Genomic DNA, 21,843 nt, shown 5'->3' with positions numbered 1-21,843 from the left:
TATACATGTACCTATGTATAATTGAGCAAAAATGAACAAAATAATGTCATGTTTCTAGTTGAATGATACATAAAAGAGTTGTATATTTAACAAATAACCAACAATTCAATAAAATTTGTTCCAACATCTTTAACAATTATATACCGTATTCCAAGTACTTTAAATTTGTTTTTATAAAATAAATAATATGCGTAGTCTTACGCTTTTTATGTATATTCTTTGTCCAGCTATTTTTGACTTGTACATATAATTATGCATAAAATCCTATTTTAGACTTAGCTATTTGAAAAATTTCCAAAATCAAACACGGTTATTTATTAGAAAAACTACGGTATAGTTATATAGGCAGCGATACATCATATATTATACCCATCAATATCCAAGCTATATAAGACATCATGTAATATTATATTATATACATTGCACACATATTGTATGAGTGATTTTTTTTTATAAATTAATTTTTCCAATAATTTATCCATATCAGTCTAAAGTCTGTATAATCGTCAGTAGATTATACGGACATAGAGCTATACCACCTACGGAGCGCACACACGTTGCACTCGTCGTGCAGTCGATGATTTTCCGTCAATCGGCCAACCCATTATTAACCAACTGATTTACCGCATTCGGAGATCTACAATTTAATAATAGCGTTTAATTATTGTAGCTGCACTAGCCGACATGATCTATTGCAGCCTGGATACGCCGTCAGCCTCCTTATAGTCAGTGGATTACAATCGGAAACGGAAGAAAAAGAGCAGATCGTCAAAGTGCCGTTCTGCCTGCCATGTATATAATATATTATTATAAAAATATTTTTAAGACAACCGTATGTACAATACATATACATGTATATAACAGTTGTGGGTATATGTTTACGTGCATGACGAGAACTAAAACCAAAGAACATGTTTTTAAAATATCACACGTCGAAGTGAAGGAGGAGTAATAGTAGCGTACAATGCATATTATATAGTATACATGTTATATGCGTTCCGATGTATTATTATATGTGTAAATATATGGTATGGTTAATACGCTGAGGAAACGTTAATATTAAAATAAAAATTTTAATTATTATTATTACCCACTAGATTGCTTTGACGACTAGAGTGAAGAAGCTTCGCGTTTAAAGCTATCAAAAAAATACATCACACGCCGGTGGGTCATCCATCTTTTGAAATGTAATATTATATATGTCCATGGAGGCGGGAATTCGCATTAAAATGCATTTTGTTACCGACAATTAATAACGTAACTCTTTAATACAACAATAATAATATTATTATGTACTTATTACGAGTATATAATTAATGTAATGTTTCGACGAGGCACTCATAATAATTATACACGTCTTCACGTCATGACAATGTTATCTCCATATCTTCACATTATCTGATGCGTCATTATCACCTTTTGTTTCATTTCGTCGTCTAGTTGTCTTTGAAAATGACAAATCGCTCCTATTGTACAACCCACACGAAAGACTTCAATAATATTGTTATAACTTATAACTGTAGAACGTGGATATACAATCGATTACATATAAAGTATAATAATCTTTAAATACATATAAGTACATATAAAGGACGAAGTTTAGTACCTACCGATATTAAATTGTTACTCATTAATAAAGTTTGACTTATCTAACTTTCAAAATTAAAAAATGATACGTGTTGTATAAACATATTTATCGATCGTTACTAAATGTCAGAGAATAAGCTATGCAAAAATGTGTAAATTAATTTTTTAAATTTTCAAATGCATATTATAAAATACATTGAAGATTTTTAAACATTTTGGAGCCAACTCTACCGTTTAATCTTTAGATATAAAACCATTATGTAAACTGGCCTCAAAATATTTTCTACAACCAACAAGTTTATAAATCTATTACCAGAATTCACAAGTCAATTCCATCATGACGAGTAAATTTATACCCAGTCCTTTAATATTGGTAGAGAAAAATATTGAAAACTATTCACAATAAATTCTTCACAGTTTTTGTCCAAACATTGAAGGACTTGTAAACTTTTTTGTCAAATCTTGGTATAATATGCAAAATCTTTTAATGAGATTAAAGGGTAAACTTCGTGTACATCATTTTTTTTTTTTTTTTTTTGTGGGATCAAACGATATTCAGCCACATAACACGCAAATCTATAACGAGAATATTTCACCTGAGTTCTTTGACTTTGAATAATAAATCAAGTTTATGCGACGTACCTATGAATCCATTTAATATATTATAATATTATAATATAATAAGGCATAAAAGGGTGCAGTACACGTGCAATATAATAATATAGTGTATTTAAAAATTATTATTTTTTTCAATAATAACACATTCAGTATTATTCTATTGTATATATATATATATTATATATATATATATTTACATACCACATATTATGATTATAGGTACCGTTGATATTCTATAAAATATGATACGCATATACGCAACAATGTTGTGACGGCTCTGTAATAATTCAATATTATCCCGCTGGCGTTGAATGAAAATTGTCATGTCCTGCAGCAGTTCGGTCAAAAATCGGTCGGAACACGCCGCCGGAAACCATTAAGTGGTATTTTTTTCGGTCACAAATCGAAATGCGATGTCCTATATATGTATAATAATAATAGGATTTAAAGTCGAATTCGCGAACCCGAGGCTGCACTACTACATACGCGTTTTAACGTATTATAACGTATTATATTATATATAAGTATACACGATAGTTCACAATAATAATAATATAGAGCGTGTTTGGGCGCGTTATCACTGGCAATTGCTTTTTATATGCGGGTCATAATATAATACAATGTTTCGTATACGCGGCAATATACGTACTGCACATAATATTATCGTACATTGTATCCTATATCATATTATTATTATTATACAGTAAATATATAGAATGTAATATACGGTTTTCATTCTTATCAGCTACCAACAGAAATAATTATATATATATATATATATATATATAAACAAGACGTAAATAAATTGTTCTCTTAACTATTTTTGTGTGATTTTTTTTTCACATCTCCTCTTTAGCTTTCATTTATTTTCCCGTCAATGTATTATAATATATTATAGTTTATATCATATTATAAATACTTTCATAGGTACCCGTATCCACTTGTATAATATACGCACCATCACAAGAAACGGAACTCTTGGACGATTTATTATTATTACTATTCGTAGTATGGCTTGTGAGTGATGAACCATTCATGACCAGAGTGCCGGGTAGTCGATATCCTGTTTCATCCGGTCACGTGGCCTCCGCTCGCCATCATCGATTAACACTTTCCGGCAAATATATTTTTATCTAGTTACATTGCTGACAATAGCCTCCGGAATGAACGCAGTATGTAATGTAGTGCACTCTTTTCGCTGTCATAGTAGCGTGTATAGTCGTTAAATAGCGGTAATGACGTGCATTTTCAATGTGGTACATTTGGGGGCTAGTCTATTCATAATCCTTAAACACCCACTGCACCACAAGGCATCTGGTAAACCTCCACTTCCGGCTTTTATGGGGCATGTATTGTGTGCGTCTGTGTGTAAAATAACGTCAATGTAATCACCGCTTCCCCAACCCTCCACCACACGATAAAGCAATGCGAGTGATAAGCGTTAGCGATCCTTCATTTATATTTTACAACACAATACACTGGTCTAAGTTCATAAAATCAGCGTTAGAAATTATAATATAAAGTTATTGAATATTTATTTTTTTAAATCACGCAGAAAGTCGTAAAACGCTCAAGATGTTGCATTAGGACTTGAACAATACATGTTTATATATTTTTTTTCTTTATGGTAAAAACAAAAATTAGTTGAGATTCAATGTAAGGTCTCATAAAAAGTACTTTTTGATATGAGATTTAATAAGGGATCTCGTGGTAATAGCCAAATCAATATTTTTTTCAGATAGTGACATCCTACAGCCATATGATCTATTCCGAGATCTTACCTTTAATTGACTTGAAACTGTTAAACTTTCTTTTAAAATGATATTTTAATTGGTGTTAAAAATTTTGAAAGAAATTAGAAAATATTTTTGCTGAAAAATGTTTAAGTAAACCTATGAAAAAACCCTTGACGGTTTTGACAAAATTAAGTGAGATCTCCTATTAGATCTCATGGCGGTTAACGTGTAAAAAAATGAGAAACGATGTTGTGGAGTTTTGATCGTGTAGTAGCTAGTAGCTGTGACATTATATTTTTGAAACGTAAGCTCTGCAGTAAACTTATTTTGATATTCAGTCGTCGTTCAGAAACTCGGTTAATTTAAACTGAATTTAAACGTAATTTTAAATTCACTTTCAAGAATTCTACTTATTTTTATAGCTTTATACATATATTCCAACACCGCGATTCGCGTGAATATTTATATACAGTTCGGAACACCTATTATACGCGTAGCTATTTTAACGTAGGTATAAAGACAATTTCGTTTATATTTACAATGCTAATATAAAATACGTTTTAAAATAATATATGTATATTAAACAAAAAGAACCGTAAAATCGATTACGGTAAATGGAAGTAAATATAAAAATTGTTAGGTTTTAAAACAAAAAAATGTATTTATATACTATATTATGATCATTGTCAAGTTTTTCTTAGCAGTCCAACGTCCTACGCCTTATATGTCTTTTGTACTTAGATATTTTAAACTAAAACGTACATTAATATATTTATATTGTTAATTTGTATACATTTCGTATATATTATATGAAGACAACGGGCATAACGACACGACAGTCGGTACTCAAGCGTACAGATTAGCTTTTTGCCTCAAAGTGTCAACACTGTATAATATCATTTATTATTGTTATTATCTTAGCAAGGCGATCGTAATTAACGCACGATTGTGCTCGATGATTTACTGACCTGTATAAGATATGCGGTATCCGGCCACAGGGACAGTGTGACGCACGTGGTGTCTGTGAACAAGTTGCCCTTCAGGCCGCCACCATCGATTTCCCACGTGACCAAGTAGGCAGGACGATGGACTTGGCGGGCGTCCCACGCCACCTCAGCGATCACCAACACTTTCTGATGGATCATCGAAACTTCACGCAGGTTCCATACTTCCGATGAATCTGATGGACTATCATCACCCTAAAAAACGAAATATAGGTATAAACATAAATAAATTAGAATGATATACATATTTAAATATTATAATCTATTTAAGTACAATAGTTAAATCGATGAAGTATATTATATTATTTACACTTTGAGATTTGCGGAAAAGTGAGTATATGATGAGGAATAAGCGGGTGGTCAAAATAATAATATTATATATACAGTGTCTCACCTTATGTTACGCACAAAGTATTATTCGTTTCGATTAAAAGGGTTCACGCGGTACGCAAAATCCTGATTTAAGGCCCCTGCAAACCCTATGAATTTTTCATCAAAACGACCTTAGCGACTGACAAAAATTAACATACTTCTAGTAGTTCGATTTAAAAAGTGTAAGGATGTTTAAATTCGTAAACAAGTCTACTTTGCATCGGTCGGAGCATATATTTAATATTTTTAATATTTTTCAATATATTCAGTGTTAAAAATTTATAAATTTATAAAATGTAAAATATTTATTTTCGCCAAACATTTGCTAAAATTGAAAAAGTGCTCCGACCGATGCAAAGTAAACTTGTTTACCAATTCAAACATCTTTACATTTTTCAATTCGAACCACTAGAAGTATGTTAATTTTTGTCAGTCATACAGCTATTTTACGTTCTTAAATTGGTTTTGAATATTTTGATGTAAAGACTATCAATGACATGTGCATGCGCGTGCGTGTGATTCTCGGAATCGTCGTAATATAATTATATAACGACCGGCGCGGCGGCGGCCCCTGCAATAATCTTTGCATTATCGCAATATTTCTACGTTTGACTATAAATACCTATTATTGACAAAACTATTATACAAATTAGATATTGATGATTACAATGTTTAGATTACAAATTGTAATATTATTATGGGCATAATCATTTTATCAATGAACAAGACTACAAGAGTTGTTTTACATTATTCCATCGTGGTATGACATCGGTGTTTGGAGTGTACTTAATTATTGTCGACTGTCGTAACTTAACTTCCTTTGTTTTTGTGAATTTCACTATTCAATAAAAAAATGAATAGGAAAATGTATCTTGGTAATAAGTACAGGCCTTATTTGAGTAAGAGAAAAAAAAATAAAGGAAATATATCATCGCTGAGAAAAGAAAATGTACCTAAAAAGGTAAGTTGATTTGATTCATTAGTTAGGTATTTAGAATCTTGTATTTTATGACTTATTATAATTTTATTTATAGGTTATTACTAACTTAGATCCTTCTCCACGCCAAATATTGCCTTCAATTAGTTCTGCTGACGCAGTTTGTCATGATACGGTGTAAGTGAATATATTCTTAGTATAATAGTTTATCCTTCACTTTAGAGTTTTAGACACTTTAATTAAATTTTCAAAAAATGTATAAATGTTTATGTATATGTTTATGTTCATGATATAGTATAATTGTATACGAAAAACGATTCTGAGGGGAGATGGTTTGTCAGTTTAGACTCTAGAATATGTTATAGGTACTATAATAATATTATATTGTTATTATTTAAAAAAAAGTGAGTACCGCTCTGCTGTACATTAGGTGCCATATGGATTACTATTATATATTATAGAATGTTAAATAAAAAAAAAATCGTGCCTATTTATTCTTATAATTTTTTAATCACTATAAGAATAACTTACGAGGAACTTTGTATTACATTTTCAAGTATTTTGACTCAGCCAAAAAAAAAAATTATTTTGACTAGTTATGCTGTACACGGCATTGGCACACGTAAGGGAGGGGTTAAGGGGTTGTAACTATCATCTCCATTAAAAATATTATCTTTGAATAAACATAAATAAATGATTTTGATAAAATAATTATGATAAAACAAATTATAAATAACAATTACTATGGCAAAATAGTTTTAAGCACCAGTCAGAAATTATCCAAACAAAAAAAACTGTTACAGACCTGTACTTTCAGTGTGATCCTCAAATATACCCAATCATTTAAAAATTGCTGCAAATATTTATTACCTTACCAATTTGCATATTTTTGTTAATTGTTAAATGTGTTATATTTTTACCTTGATCCCCCCTGAAAAAATCATCAATACTATTTTCAAGTTCAGGGACAATTACATATAACTAAAAGAAATGTATGTTATTTTGTAATTTAGACACCTAAAGGTAAATAATATTATTCTAAATTTATTAGTACCTATAAGATTTGTTAATATTTTAAAATCATACATTAGGTATGTCTGTGGATAAAATTCATCGTGATGATGAATTTTGGAATGAAAAAATGGAAACACAATTAGCAGAGTTTTACTTGAATCATTTATTACCTGAAATAATTGATCCAAAATTTTCTCCCGGCAATTAACATGTTTTGTTATGTGAAATTGTAAAATTGTAAAAAATAAAACAATTAAACTACTATAACTGTTTGTCGTCAATTTCTTTTTTGGTAATTTTTTGCATTATTACTTATATAAGTACTAGGTAAGTAATAGTAAATAGATATACGGTATTCAGTATATTATTGTATAATAATTACTAAATTCAACAATATAGGGAAAATAAATTGTATTTTATGTACAGTTTAATATTTATACACATCCCACATTTATTTTATATACATAAATGCTATATTATAATATTATACTCGTATAGTCGTATATACCTAATTATTTTCATAATATTATTTACGTAATTACATTTCGTTTTAATGACCAGCCGTCGAAAAACCAGATAAGAAGTAAACAATGAATAATTGTGCATTGATGCGGGTAGCGGGTGACGGTTGAGGAGTGTACACACACTAATAATCATTTACTACACACACAAAGACGAGCAGTGACTGCAAGAAACAATATAATTGCCTAAACACAACTCCTTAAAAATGACACGTTTGCAGGGGCCTTAAAACATTATCATTAATTCTAAATTGTTTTTATCCTAAGCCAATTAACCCTTGTGTTAAATTGGTGATTAATACTACACATTAAAGGTATATAGTATTAACCAGCTGTTCACTCTAACTTAATTCTAGTTGGTAATTATTGAAAACCTCTAGACAGTTTCAAATTGATTTCATGTACGATTTCGACAAGGTAACATATATCGACTCCAGAATATTATTTATAGAATACACAAACATGCGCGCGCGGGCTCGCAGTTTATAGTAGTGATTTTATTACATAGTTTCTTGACTCATAAAATGAGAAGTCGTTAAATGTTATTGAATCACAAAAATAATATCGGTAAGACCTATTCCCACACAAACATAATTCGGAATTACGTCGCCAAAGACCCTTACTTCGAAACTTAAAAGTCAGAGGATCACTGAAACCGCGTCTAAGAAAACGTATTCCCAAATGGTTTAAATTTCCAAAATCCACGTTGCCATTGCTTTTTTTTTTATAAAGGTAATAATAATAAATAATAATAATACTCGATAATGTAGATAGGATATGAATAAAACATCGTCTGCGTTGTACTACCGAAAATTCTTAAGTAGTTTCGAACTCGTATAGCGACGTGAGTGAACGATGGTAGAAATAGTGAAGGATAGAGGAAGTGGTACTGTCGGTAAACAAAATCAATGGGGGTTTTTGTGCGCGTGTGTTCTTATGCATGTACACTATATAACGTATAAATGATTATAAAAATAAATCGCATGTTATAACTAATTCCAAGCAAAAAGATTTTCGGATTTCAAATGTCACGTCAACAATATTTCGTTGTTATTATTGTTATCGTGACATAAACACCACTCAGCGCGTATAAGAAAACCTCATCGTTATAATTATGTACATACTTGTTGAATTTATAAAAGCTGCGAAAAAATCAAGTTACATTATGGTGCACGCAACCAGTCTAGCCAACGTCGAACTAACAAAATAAAAATAAGGTATCGATGAGTGCTGGACGAGTATAAATGTTGGTCTCACCCTTTTTAAATCACACGATACAATAGTCAACGCACTGTCTGTTATCGTTATTTTAATGTTATGTTTTTTTTTTTTTTTTTTTTTTTAAATAAATGACATATTCATTTTTTAAAGTTTTTTCTGTCTTTTGTAAATAATTGTTAGGTATAATTATTGTGTACAAGTGCTCTCTAAAGAAAACAAAATCTAAATAACGGTTTTCATATCATGATGACAAAAACATAGAAATAACGCGAAAAACGATTTCAACAATTACTTTGGTGACGACAGCCGCGATTCGAATAAAGAACGGTAAACGTTTATACTCAAAACTTGATGGAATTTTAATGGATGTTTTATTTCTTATTGAAACTGAAATTCACATATTTTTCTCGGCTCCACTTCGTTTAACACGCACACAACATACGAGACACCGAAGAATCGTAATATCTTCCGAATATTTATTATTATTTACATTTTATAAGGAAGAGTGATAATATATTCTATTCATCGTTCTTTTACAGAATTGTAAACGATTTTTTTTTAGAATATTATCTTCTTCGTATACAGTCAGACACTATATATATATAAGAAGGGATTTAATGAATTATCGTAAAATGTTTTTCGATCACCCAAGACATATTTTTTAATGGGATATAAAAATGTTTGAGCACTGGTAAGGGTGGCGTGCGTGGGTGTGTATCGGCCGAATATATATACGATAGTATCTATACAATATATAAAATCGTAATCAATAACCGGCCCGTTGACGCGTTTTATTTTTCTCTCACCCTCGTCCGATCAGATAACACACACATTATTTGGCGGCCGATCGAAGTGGCGCCCGTCGAAACCGCCGCGGAGGATCGTCGGAACACTCATCAGATCGAAGGTCGTCTATGCTGTCACACGTGTTATTATGTACTATTTCTTTACGCACGATTCAAATACAAAAAAAATTGGACATTTTGAGAAAAAAACAAGAATGTATACCTAATATTCGACTTGATATACGCATATAATACATATTGCGTGTCCTTTATTAGCGGAATAAAATGCTAAATATCATCTTTTTCAAAACGGAAATTTTTGGATTTTTTTGGGGACGTATGACCACGTTATGTACATAATAATATTATTACTCGGGTGACAGCGAACCCACGATTATAAACGTCTGAAATGAAAATTAATTTTTATTTTAACGAAAATCTAGAAAATATTCACATTTTTCCATCATATGTGATAATTAGATTATGTCAGGTATGGAATACACAACCCAGCCATGGTGTGACGCGTTCACGATTATTACAATTATTTAGAACGCGTATATTATGTTGCACACACGTTTACGGGACGTGTGTGCTTTAATTAGATTAATATACGCGCGCGCTCAATATTAATATTAGGTACCATTATTATTATTATTATAATATTATACGTGCGTGTAGCATTATATATAGTATCTAATATGTACATGCGTGAGTGCGCGACGACGGGGGAGGCGCACTCACGTGAACCAGGAGAGAGACCGAGCCAATTATTAATATTATTATTATCGGTCGGCCGTGGGGAACGGCAGCGTTGACGCTAGTGCGTATCGCAGGTGTCGAATTTCTCACGCGCAACTATGGGTGTATATTATACAATATATTATACGCGGAAGAACCTATTCATTTTGCCGCAACAGCCGACAACGACGAGGATATCAACAACTACTAAAATAATAACAACATATTATATTATATTGTATTACCGTAATATCACAACGAAATCACGCGGCTGACGACAGCATTTTATAAATGTGTGTACATGGCCGTACCCAGAAATTTTTTTTCGTAGAGGATCCGAACCCTGTATACTTAATGTATATTGTGTATTTACTGAATTTAGGTCTTGAGATTTAGTTAAAAATAAAGTACTTGAATTAAAACTATGTTAAATTATGGGTATAGGTATAAATAAAAAAATTAAAAATAATAATACACAATATAATATATGAAATAATGTAACGTACCTGAGTTTAGAATAATAATTTAATAGTACATTTTTATTGTCTTGTTTACTTATTATGACAAATTTAATAAAATAATTTGACGTGCTTATCACTGTATGGCGGACGACGGTTTAAAACATTATCATTAATTCTAAATTGTTTTTATCCTAAGCCAATTAACCCTTGTGTTAAATTGGTGATTAATACTACACATTAAAGGTATATAGTATTAACCAGCTGTTCACTCTAACTTAATTCTAGTTGGTAATTATTGAAAACCTCTAGACAGTTTCAAATTGATTTCATGTGCGATTTCGACAAGGTAACATATATCGACTCCAGAATATTATTTATAGAATATACAAACATGCGCGCGCGGGCTCGCAGTTTATAGTAGTGATTTTATTACATAGATTCTTGACTCATAAAATGAGAAGTCGTTAAATGTTATTGAATCACAAAAATAATATCGGTAAGACCTATTCCCACACAAACATAATTCGGAATTACGTCGCCAAAGACCCTTACTTCGAAACTTAAAAGTCAGAGGATCACTGAAACCGCGTCTAAGAAAACGTATTCCCAAATGGTTTAAATTGCCAAAATCCACGTTGCCATTGCTTTTTTTTTATAAAGGTAATAATAATAAATAATAATAATACTTGATAATGTAGATAGGATATGAATAAAACATCGTCTGCGTTGTACTACCGAAAATTCTTAAGTAGTTTCGAACTCGTATAGCGACGTGAGTGAACGATGGTAGAAATAGTGAAGGATAGAGGAAGTGGTACTGTCGGTAAACAAAATCAATGGGGGTTTTTGTGCGCGTGTGTTCTTATGCATGTACACTATATAACGTATAAATGATTATAAAAATAAATCGCATGTTATAACTAATTCCAAGCAAAAAGATTTTCGGATTTCAAATGTCACGTCAACAATATTTCGTTGTTATTATTGTTATCGTGACATAAACACCACTCAGCGCGTATAAGAAAACCTCATCGTTATAATTATGTACATACTTGTTGAATTTATAAAAGCTGCGAAAAAATCAAGTTACATTATGGTGCACGCAACCAGTCTAGCCAACGTCGAACTAACAAAATAAAAATAAGGTATCGATGAGTGCTGGACGAGTATAAATGTTGGTCTCACCCTTTTTAAATCACACGATACAATAGTCAACGCACTGTCTGTTATCGTTATTTTAATGTCATGTTTTTTTTTTTTTTTTTTTAAATAAATGACATATTCATTTTTTAAAGTTTTTTCTGTCTTTTGTAAATAATTGTTAGGTATAATTATTGTGTACAAGTGCTCTCTAAAGAAAACAAAATCTAAATAACGGTTTTCATATCATGATGACAAAAAACATAGAAATAACGCGAAAAACGATTTCAACAATTACTTTGGTGACGACAGCCGCGATTCGAATAAAGAACGGTAAACGTTTATACTCAAAACTTGATGGAATTTTAATGGATGTTTTATTTCTTATTGAAACTGAAATTCACATATTTTTCTCGGCTCCACTTCGTTTAACACGCACACAACATACGAGACACCGAAGAATCGTAATATCTTCCGAATATTTATTATTATTTACATTTTATAAGGAAGAGTGATAATATATTCTATTCATCGTTCTTTTACAGAATTGTAAACGATTTTTTTTTAGAATATTATCTTCTTCGTATACAGTCAGACACTATATATATATATATATATAAGAAGGGATTTAATGAATTATCGTAAAATGTTTTTCGATCACCCAAGACATATTTTTTAATGGGATATAAAAATGTTTGAGCACTGGTAAGGGTGGCGTGCGTGGGTGTGTAACGGCCGAATATATATACGATAGTATCTATACAATATATAAAATCGTAATCAATAACCGGCCCGTTGACGCGTTTTATTTTTCTCTCACCCTCGTCCGATCAGATAACACACACATTATTTGGCGGCCGATCGAAGTGGCGCCCGTCGAAACCGCCGCGGAGGATCGTCGGAACACTCATCAGATCGAAGGTCGTCTATGCTGTCACACGTGTTATTATGTACTATTTCTTTACGCACGATTCAAATACAAAAAAAATTGGACATTTTGAGAAAAAAACAAGAATGTATACCTAATATTCGACTTGATATACGCATATAATACATATTGCGTGTCCTTTATTAGCGGAATAAAATGCTAAATATCATCTTTTTCAAAACGGAAATTTTTGGATTTTTTTGGGGACGTATGACCACGTTATGTACATAATAATATTATTACTCGGGTGACAGCGAACCCACGATTATAAACGTCTGAAATGAAAATTAATTTTTATTTTAACGAAAATCTAGAAAATATTCACATTTTTCCATCATATGTGATAATTAGATTATGTCAGGTATGGAATACACAACCCAGCCATGGTGTGACGCGTTCACGATTATTACAATTATTTAGAACGCGTATATTATGTTGCACACACGTTTACGGGACGTGTGTGCTTTAATTAGATTAATATACGCGCGCGCTCAATATTAATATTAGGTACCATTATTATTATTATTATAATATTATACGTGCGTGTAGCATTATATATAGTATCTAATATGTACATGCGTGAGTGCGCGACGACGGGGGAGGCGCACTCACGTGAACCAGGAGAGAGACCGAGCCAATTATTAATATTATTATTATCGGTCGGCCGTGGGGAACGGCAGCGTTGACGCTAGTGCGTATCGCAGGTGTCGAATTTCTCACGCGCAACTATGGGTGTATATTATACAATATATTATACGCGGAAGAACCTATTCATTTTGCCGCAACAGCCGACAACGACGAGGATATCAACAACTACTAAAATAATAACAACATATTATATTATATTGTATTACCGTAATATCACAACGAAATCACGCGGCTGACGACAGCATTTTATAAATGTGTGTACATGGCCGTACCCAGAAATTTTTTTCGTAGAGGATCCGAACCCTGTATACTTAATGTATATTGTGTATTTACTGAATTTAGGTCTTGAGATTTAGTTAAAAATAAAGTACTTGAATTAAAACTATGTTAAATTATGGGTATAGGTATAAATAAAAAAATTAAAAATAATAATACACAATATAATATATGAAATAATGTAACGTACCTGAGTTTAGAATAATAATTTAATAGTACATTTTTATTGTCTTGTTTACTTATTATGACAAATTTAATAAAATAATTTGACGTGCTTATCACTGTATGGCGGACGACGGTGTATAATTATAATAATATTTTTGTGTCAATAATTATAGTCAATTAAACAAATTGTAATTATAACTATTTATATATGTTGATATTAAAAATAGTTATTTTACAAATTTTTAAACTACTTAAGAATTTTAGAGGGGAGGGGGGGGGTCCGGGATCTACGGACCTCTCTTTGATACGGCCTTGTTTGTGTGTATATGTCGAGCCAGCGTAGAATAAATTATAATTCAAGATATTATATTGTTATATAAGATGATATTGTTCTTGCTCGGAATCATTACGATCACAGAGAACGTGAAAAAACAATAATCTTAATAATATAATATATTATTACAGGTGTGCTACGTAACAAAGTCGTTACGCGCGATACTTTACGGTCGTTGTTTACTGGAAGTTTTTATTATCGTTATTATTATTATAAAAATTTACAGCTCAATTTACCGTTTTTATTGTTCCACGAGCCGCAAAGTCGACACGCAGTTCGCCCGCGTTTTATATTATATTATATGATTTATTCTCAGTTGCTCAGCGCGGCATATTATTATGACGTATTTTATCATTACTCGCAGGCGGCGTTAACGACGACAAGGTGTTCGAACAATAATAATTTTATCATAACGTATCGTGTTTCAAACGATTTTCCGGTTCGCGTGAAAAGATCGACACGGTTTTTATTCCCGGACACGGGGGCGATCCTTTGATTTCCCACCAGCCACTGTAGCGGTGCTAATACAGAACTTGTATTCCTTCGATCGGATTATTTGTAATACAATGATGTCGCATATATAATAATAAATAATATGATTAATTATAGTATACCAATGCTGTTCTCAGAGACTCAAACAAAACAATCGATCGACAGACCAGAATCGTTTTTATTTGGGGCTTATGGAGGCGCACCTCCCCCCTAAATAGAAATGCCAATTGTATTACAAAGTTAATCACATGATGCAATTCGTTTTTTAATATTCAAAATATTAAGTTTAAATTTATAGGTTTAAATAATCATATTTTATTTAGTTTACGTATTTTAGTAAGACTTTAATTTTTTATTTTTGTGAAGAAAATAATTTTAGTAATATTTTTTAATTTATAAAATAAAAAATATAATTCAATATACTCAATCACATTTCAAATTTAAGACTTTGAATACAAAAAATAACGTATTTGTTAAGTACTAAAAAAAAAAAAAAAAAAAATGGATAATTTTATTTAATATTTTGTCTTTTATGGTATACTTACACCCAAATATTTATAATTTAATAAAATTCGATAATTGATTAATATTGGTTACTACGCTTCGTAATTATCGCTCGCTTGCCACACATTTTTTTTTTTATGTGTTGTGGTATTTCTCAATTTTATAGACGGTTCACTGTAATTTAATATTAAATATGGTCTATTAGTTTATTACTGTCACACCTTAATTGATAGCTTTCGTAGAGACCGCCGGACTCTGTGCACTATAAGCTATATATTTTAGTCCACGGAGACGATTTTGTCTTTAAGATTTAAGAACAAAAAAATGTAAGACGATGGATTTGATATACACTGATTATTGTTTTGTCATTTTAACGAGCTGTGTGCTAAACAAAATAAAAAAAAAAAACACCTCCACGCTCATATACTATATACATTATACAGTTATAATTTTCTGGTTCGTTAAAATTCGTATCCATTATTATATTATTATTATTATTATTATTATTGTTATTATTATTATCACCATCATCATCATCATCTTCATAATGGAATGCACAATGAGATGACAAAAATATTTTCGTGTAATACACTTGTGCACATATATGTAAGTATAGATATAAGCAGATACCTACAACGATGAATATACATATAGTTACGTTATTATGTCCCACGCGTAGAGTAGAAAATAATAACGAAAATAACGACCAAATTTTAGACTGTAACCCGTAGGTATATATAATCGTCAAAGAAAAAAATAATTTCAAACGAATGAATCCACACGGGAAATCGATCGACAAACATGACGCAAATGGCCGCGGGTTTTTTAGTTTTCGTTTTTATTTTTATTGTTATTATTATTCGTCCTATACAGTTTACTCCATGCATACGTGTGTGCGAACGAGAGCAAAACGACAGGGTACGAACCCACTTCGGGCCAGGCGGGGGTGCAACGTGCCCCGCGTAACAAATATTCATACTTTCCTTTATGACACACATATGTACATATAATATATAGGTATATCATCCCGTATGTACATGGCGTGTATACTGTATGATATACGACGCGCAACCACGCACGAAGTAAGTCATCATCAATCCGATAGGGAGATTCTGGACTATATATAATATTATACCGTCGTCGACGCGTGGATCTCACTCTCATCAATCCACGTCCTTTTCGTGACGTTAGGTGAGCTCTATATAATATACACTACTAAATTATGCAAAGCACAGACCGTCACGGCGCGAAGGAAAATTTTTGGCTTATTTTATTTTTTTTAGCCCCGACTGGCACCATATAAAACTTTTTACTCGTATAGAAAGATGGTATTTGATAAATCATATATATTTCCATATACACGCGGCTCTTTTTTTTCTCTCTCTCGATTTGTTACCCGAGGAGTATACCGAATACGGAATGTTATGGAGATTCTCGGTCGTCAACAAGTATGAAAAAAATACCGTTTATATATTTATCAGCAAATTTCCACCTACAGATCGAATCAGCTGTGAAATTTTCAAACCGAAGCATCAAGTCAAAAAACACGCGTAAAACCCGAGTACCTAATAATGTATTGTTATAGTGAAAGATAACCACGGATTCTACTCACCATGAGGCGGAGAGACTCTTCTTGGGGCGCTGACTTGGCGGCCAACGGTAACCGAATGCCGAGTATCTGGTCGCGACCGAGACTCCTGATGATAATATCGGCGTCGCGGAGATCATGTAAAACGGCCGTAGCCGTCGAAGATGATAGTGCGGGTGGCTGTGTAGCTGCGAGCTCTTCCAACGACGAGGCAGCGGCGGCTGCACCTCTAGCGGCAACGGATTCAAGCGGAACCCGTTGGCCGGACGTGGCGGTGACCGGCGCTGGGCTGAAGATGGTCACCAGACCCTCTGCTGAGACTGCGAGCACACGGACTGTCCATGGTGCCGTTGTTTTGGGCAGGCGCGCCTTGTAGCCGGACGTCTGGCCCAATTGAGACCACGAGCGCCTGGTTCCCGGGTCTCGGCGTCGCATGATTACGTATACGAGACGTTGCGCGGATGGCGAGAGCAAGTCGGCTGGCCGCGGCCAACGTAGCGTGCCCGACTCGATGGTCAGTGCCCGTTCGCCTCGGGCCTCTACCACAGGACTGGGTTGTGACCCACCGTGCCAGTCGTGGAACGAACAGGCTTCCTGGCAACCTACGTCCTGCAGGAACACAAAAACAACAAACAACCATCAATATTATATTGTAATACGCGCAGTGCATGCTAGTAAAACCAAGGAGACGGTTTTCAAAATTCACATTTTAATATAATGATATGATTTAGAGGTTTTTTGATAGTATTTTGTTAGCAAAAAAACGGTAGGTACATAAAAAGATTCGTAGTAAATTCAATTTACTATAAATTATACCATTTACTTACATTTTAAGAGTAAAAATAAATCTCTTATCAAACGCTTAAATAATCAAAAAAATAATCATCTTAACGATCATAATCCTAATGAATAAACCTTACGGTATCCTTTTTTTTAACTTTTTCCTTCTTACAAAAAACTCAACCCATCCGTATATCCATTGATATTGTTTTTAACCATAAAACAATATCAAAGAACCTATGTTAAATAATTTCAATCATGAAATTTCGTTATCAAAATTGTTTTCAATCCTATTTAATTTAGGGTTATCTAACCCTTTCCTACTTTTCTTCTTATATAGACATTTTCTATAATCTATACAAATATATCCGCATCTTGATATTTTAAATTATCAACATTATAGCATTATTATTAATGACATAAAATTAAACTCCAATAATATAACGTTATATATTTTTTTTTTATAGTGAGCAATCAAGCTTGTATTACAGCAACGTTCTCATAGGTGTACTGAAGATTATTTCTGAAACCGTTATAGGCTCATTTCAATCGATTATAAGAATAAACTATACTTATCTAAAGAGTGATGGTCTGGTAACTGCAATTATATTTATTACTTTTTTTTTTAATATCATACTAATCCGTATAATATTATGAATATTAAGAAAAAAATCAAATTAAACACATCGTTTATATCATATTTTCAGAAATAATCACCCATCGCCATAAATACAGCGAGGATCGCCCTGCATTAATATAATACCTCGCGGCTTATAGACGACAATTTCAAAATCGTTACCATTAAAAAAGACGATTATTATTATGTATATATATATTATATGTATAAAATTCCTTTTGTAAATATTTCCCATCGGTGTTTGTTTGAGGGATATTCGTTCGTCGTCGTACCCGCCGTTATATTAATTTAGAAACACGTATTTTCTGGCTCGTATATTTTATAAATGTATATTAAAGGAAAAATAACCGTTTGCCTACCCGAGTATACGAGACCGCTCAACGGTTATTAAAATATTATAATCGATTGGACCGGAACGTCCGCATGGTTATGTCTCCGCGCAACCGCTGACCTCAAAGACACGAAACGCGACGACATTTTTACGGATTATCGCAAATACAACATGATATAATATCATTAATATTGTACTTAAATATTATAAATATAATACGACACAAGATCGACCGTCTTCACCAATTCATTTCTGATAACATTTAAAAGGAACCGTCGGTAATAAAATGGAAATTTGCAGCCGTTGTTGTGTCGTCCGCTTACGTATATTACAGTAGTCTCAAATCGTCACCACCGACGCTAAATTCGAAAATAATATTATTACAATAAATTAAATGCGAATGTGTATTATTGTACAGGAACGTTTGATTGTATAATACCTACACATGCATATCATAATACAACTTACACATATAATATAGTCTGTAGAAACGTTCTGCACAAAATTTACGACCCCGTTTCAAAATATTATGCGAGTTATCTTGTTTTTTATTTATTTATTTTTTTAACGAGAATAAATTGTCGTCGAACAATATTATTCATAGCCGTAAGCAAGAGTATATATATATAACAGGAGGTAGGTATTTTAATAATAATAATATATAATAGTAATCCGAGGGATTATCAAAACGGTCGCGAGATGCGTTACACATAATAGCACGTGATTCACGGGATTTTAGAAGCTCCACTGACAATTTTTTTTTTTTTTGAAAAATCATAGTTTGTGGTGCTTACAAGCAAGAGTGATTCGACAAAAAATCCTATTACCCAAGAGAACATAATATATTAATTGTTAAATTGTAAACAGGTGGAATCTGTACAACTCACTGGGTAGTCACGCGTCGTGGTGGTCAGTGAAGTTTAGGGAGAAAAAAAGTAATACATCCATTGATTAAATACATAACGCGTATAAATACATTATTGATTATTATTGTGAATAATAAGTAATAATAATAAGTACCCAATAACAACTACGACGTCTTGCGCGCAAAAGGCAAAAAAAAAAAAAAAAAAATGTAGTTATATCTACGTATAATTTTCTATTAATATTTATGAAAGGAAAAATAAGCCGGAGCTAATTATCGGAAGAACTCGTTTTACCGACGAACCACGTCCACTGCGTACCTTTATAGATTATATATGTTTTTATGCTCCAGGACTTTTATGGTAAAGTAAAAAAAATGTATTATTATACATAACGATAATGAAACCGGTGTGCCTTCGCCATATAGGCAGCAGCGTTATATTATATTATTATTCTTTTCAAAATTTATTAAAAACAACGATAATTACGTTCGTTTTCTATTCAGATATTATTTTTTTAATCAACTGGGTATCATTTTAATAATTGCCAATCGTCAATAGAATTCTTCAGTTTCTTGATTTTTTGTCACGTTCTCCGATTAGGCGTTCTCAACAATCAGACAAAATTAGTCTTGTGCGGCGTAATGGCTATGAGTAAGTTCAATATTACAGGGAAGAAAAACACTTTTGTGTAAATCTCCGTTGGTAAATCACATTATTGCTGGGCGTTGATATTTTTCACCATTTCGTTACTCTACCATAATACTTAAATAAATATATCTACATTTACATACTCTGTAATATTATTCAGAGTTGCATCGTACAAAAGGTATTTATCTATCTGCATTTAAATTGCGAAAAGATCTTCGACCGGATACAATGAGTGTTATACGGAATCTTCGATGTAGATTATTTTTTATATATTTTTATATTTCAGTCGTGATCGTTAAGCTGTTATAATAAGCGCTTTTAATATTAATATCTTTTTTTTATTATTATTATAATCAATTTTTAGCATCTATGGCTATTGGACATACCATATTATAATATTATACATTATTAATACTCTTATACAGGACAAGCAAGATATTTAATATAAATTAAAAGCAATACAGTAAATAATTTCAAAACTACTAAATAAATATTCATTATTATTAGATAATATAAAGTAAAACTAAATAACATCATACGTAATAATATAGAGTATTATTTGTATTGAGTCAATTTATGTGCATGTTAGCGTTACATTTGTTTGATGAAGTGTGTTTCCGACAAAAATTGTTTAAGTCTATTATTTCAACTAGATTCATAGACGTTAATATAGAAAATAAATTGAATGAGCTCTAGTCTATGTTTAAAATGTTTAATAGAGAGAAGGGGTTATGGAACTACACCCTCCCCTTAATAAACAAGTAAATATATTAAAATTATGAATACCAAAATTTTCAATACAGAAACATAATTTAAATTTATATTTATAAACAAAATACATTTTTTATAAAATAATATTTATTTACCATAAATGCATTTTTCTAAGGTTTTCTGCAAATTGGTTAAAAATACTGAAAATGTGTTTAATTTTTATAAAACCTAATAAAAAATATTAATTCGAATTTTAGCTACCTATTAATTAAAATTTTGTTTATAATAGTTCTTTAAATACAATTACACATGAATCATGAATCATGAAGTTAATAAAATAATTGTGATACCAAATATAATTTTGATAAATAATTCATGTAAATAGTTAAATAATATAATAATAAAAGTATTAGTAGTCTTAGTACCTTCACATGTTTGCACATATTAATTACGAAAAGATTTAACCGATGTACAATGGATATGTAAAAAGCATTTGTATAATATTCTATAACAAGTAAAATCTATACTCCCATTTTAAAGCGAGACATTCGCTCCGTCTTAAGATTGAGCTATAATAGGAAGATTATCCAATTTTAATATTTTTAAAATACGATACAATATTGATTAACACTTTTTTTCATATCATACATAATTATGTTCTTTTGTGATATAAGTGAACAAAAACGTATTATTGTAATAACTTGCTTGTTTTAAAATTTTCAATTCATATTTCATTTTAGGTGGGCCTGAGTGGCTGAAGGGTGGGCTAAGCCCACCCAAGCCCTCCCTATTTACGTCTAT

The 21,843-nt window shown here is 31.6% G+C and overlaps 1 protein-coding gene across 1 annotated transcript in view; it reads right to left on the bottom strand.

Moving 5' to 3' along the window:
* The window catches only part of LOC112602348, a 124,752-nt gene that overhangs the window by 17,966 nt on the left and 84,943 nt on the right, over positions 1–21,843 (bottom strand). The window contains exons 4-5 of the mRNA XM_025350380.1: positions 17,094–17,678; positions 4,910–5,140 (exon numbers count right to left, since the gene is read on the bottom strand). Of these exons, the coding sequence (XP_025206165.1) occupies positions 4,910–5,140; positions 17,094–17,678 (816 nt within the window). The remainder of the gene's footprint in view (positions 1–4,909; positions 5,141–17,093; positions 17,679–21,843) is intronic.

Source organism: Melanaphis sacchari, unplaced genomic scaffold (assembly GCF_002803265.2).
Source record: "Melanaphis sacchari strain LSU unplaced genomic scaffold, SCAv2.0 Contig103_pilon_pilon, whole genome shotgun sequence".
NCBI lineage: Eukaryota > Metazoa > Arthropoda > Insecta > Hemiptera > Aphididae > Melanaphis > Melanaphis sacchari.
This window is presented reverse-complemented; position numbering and strand designations above follow the sequence as displayed.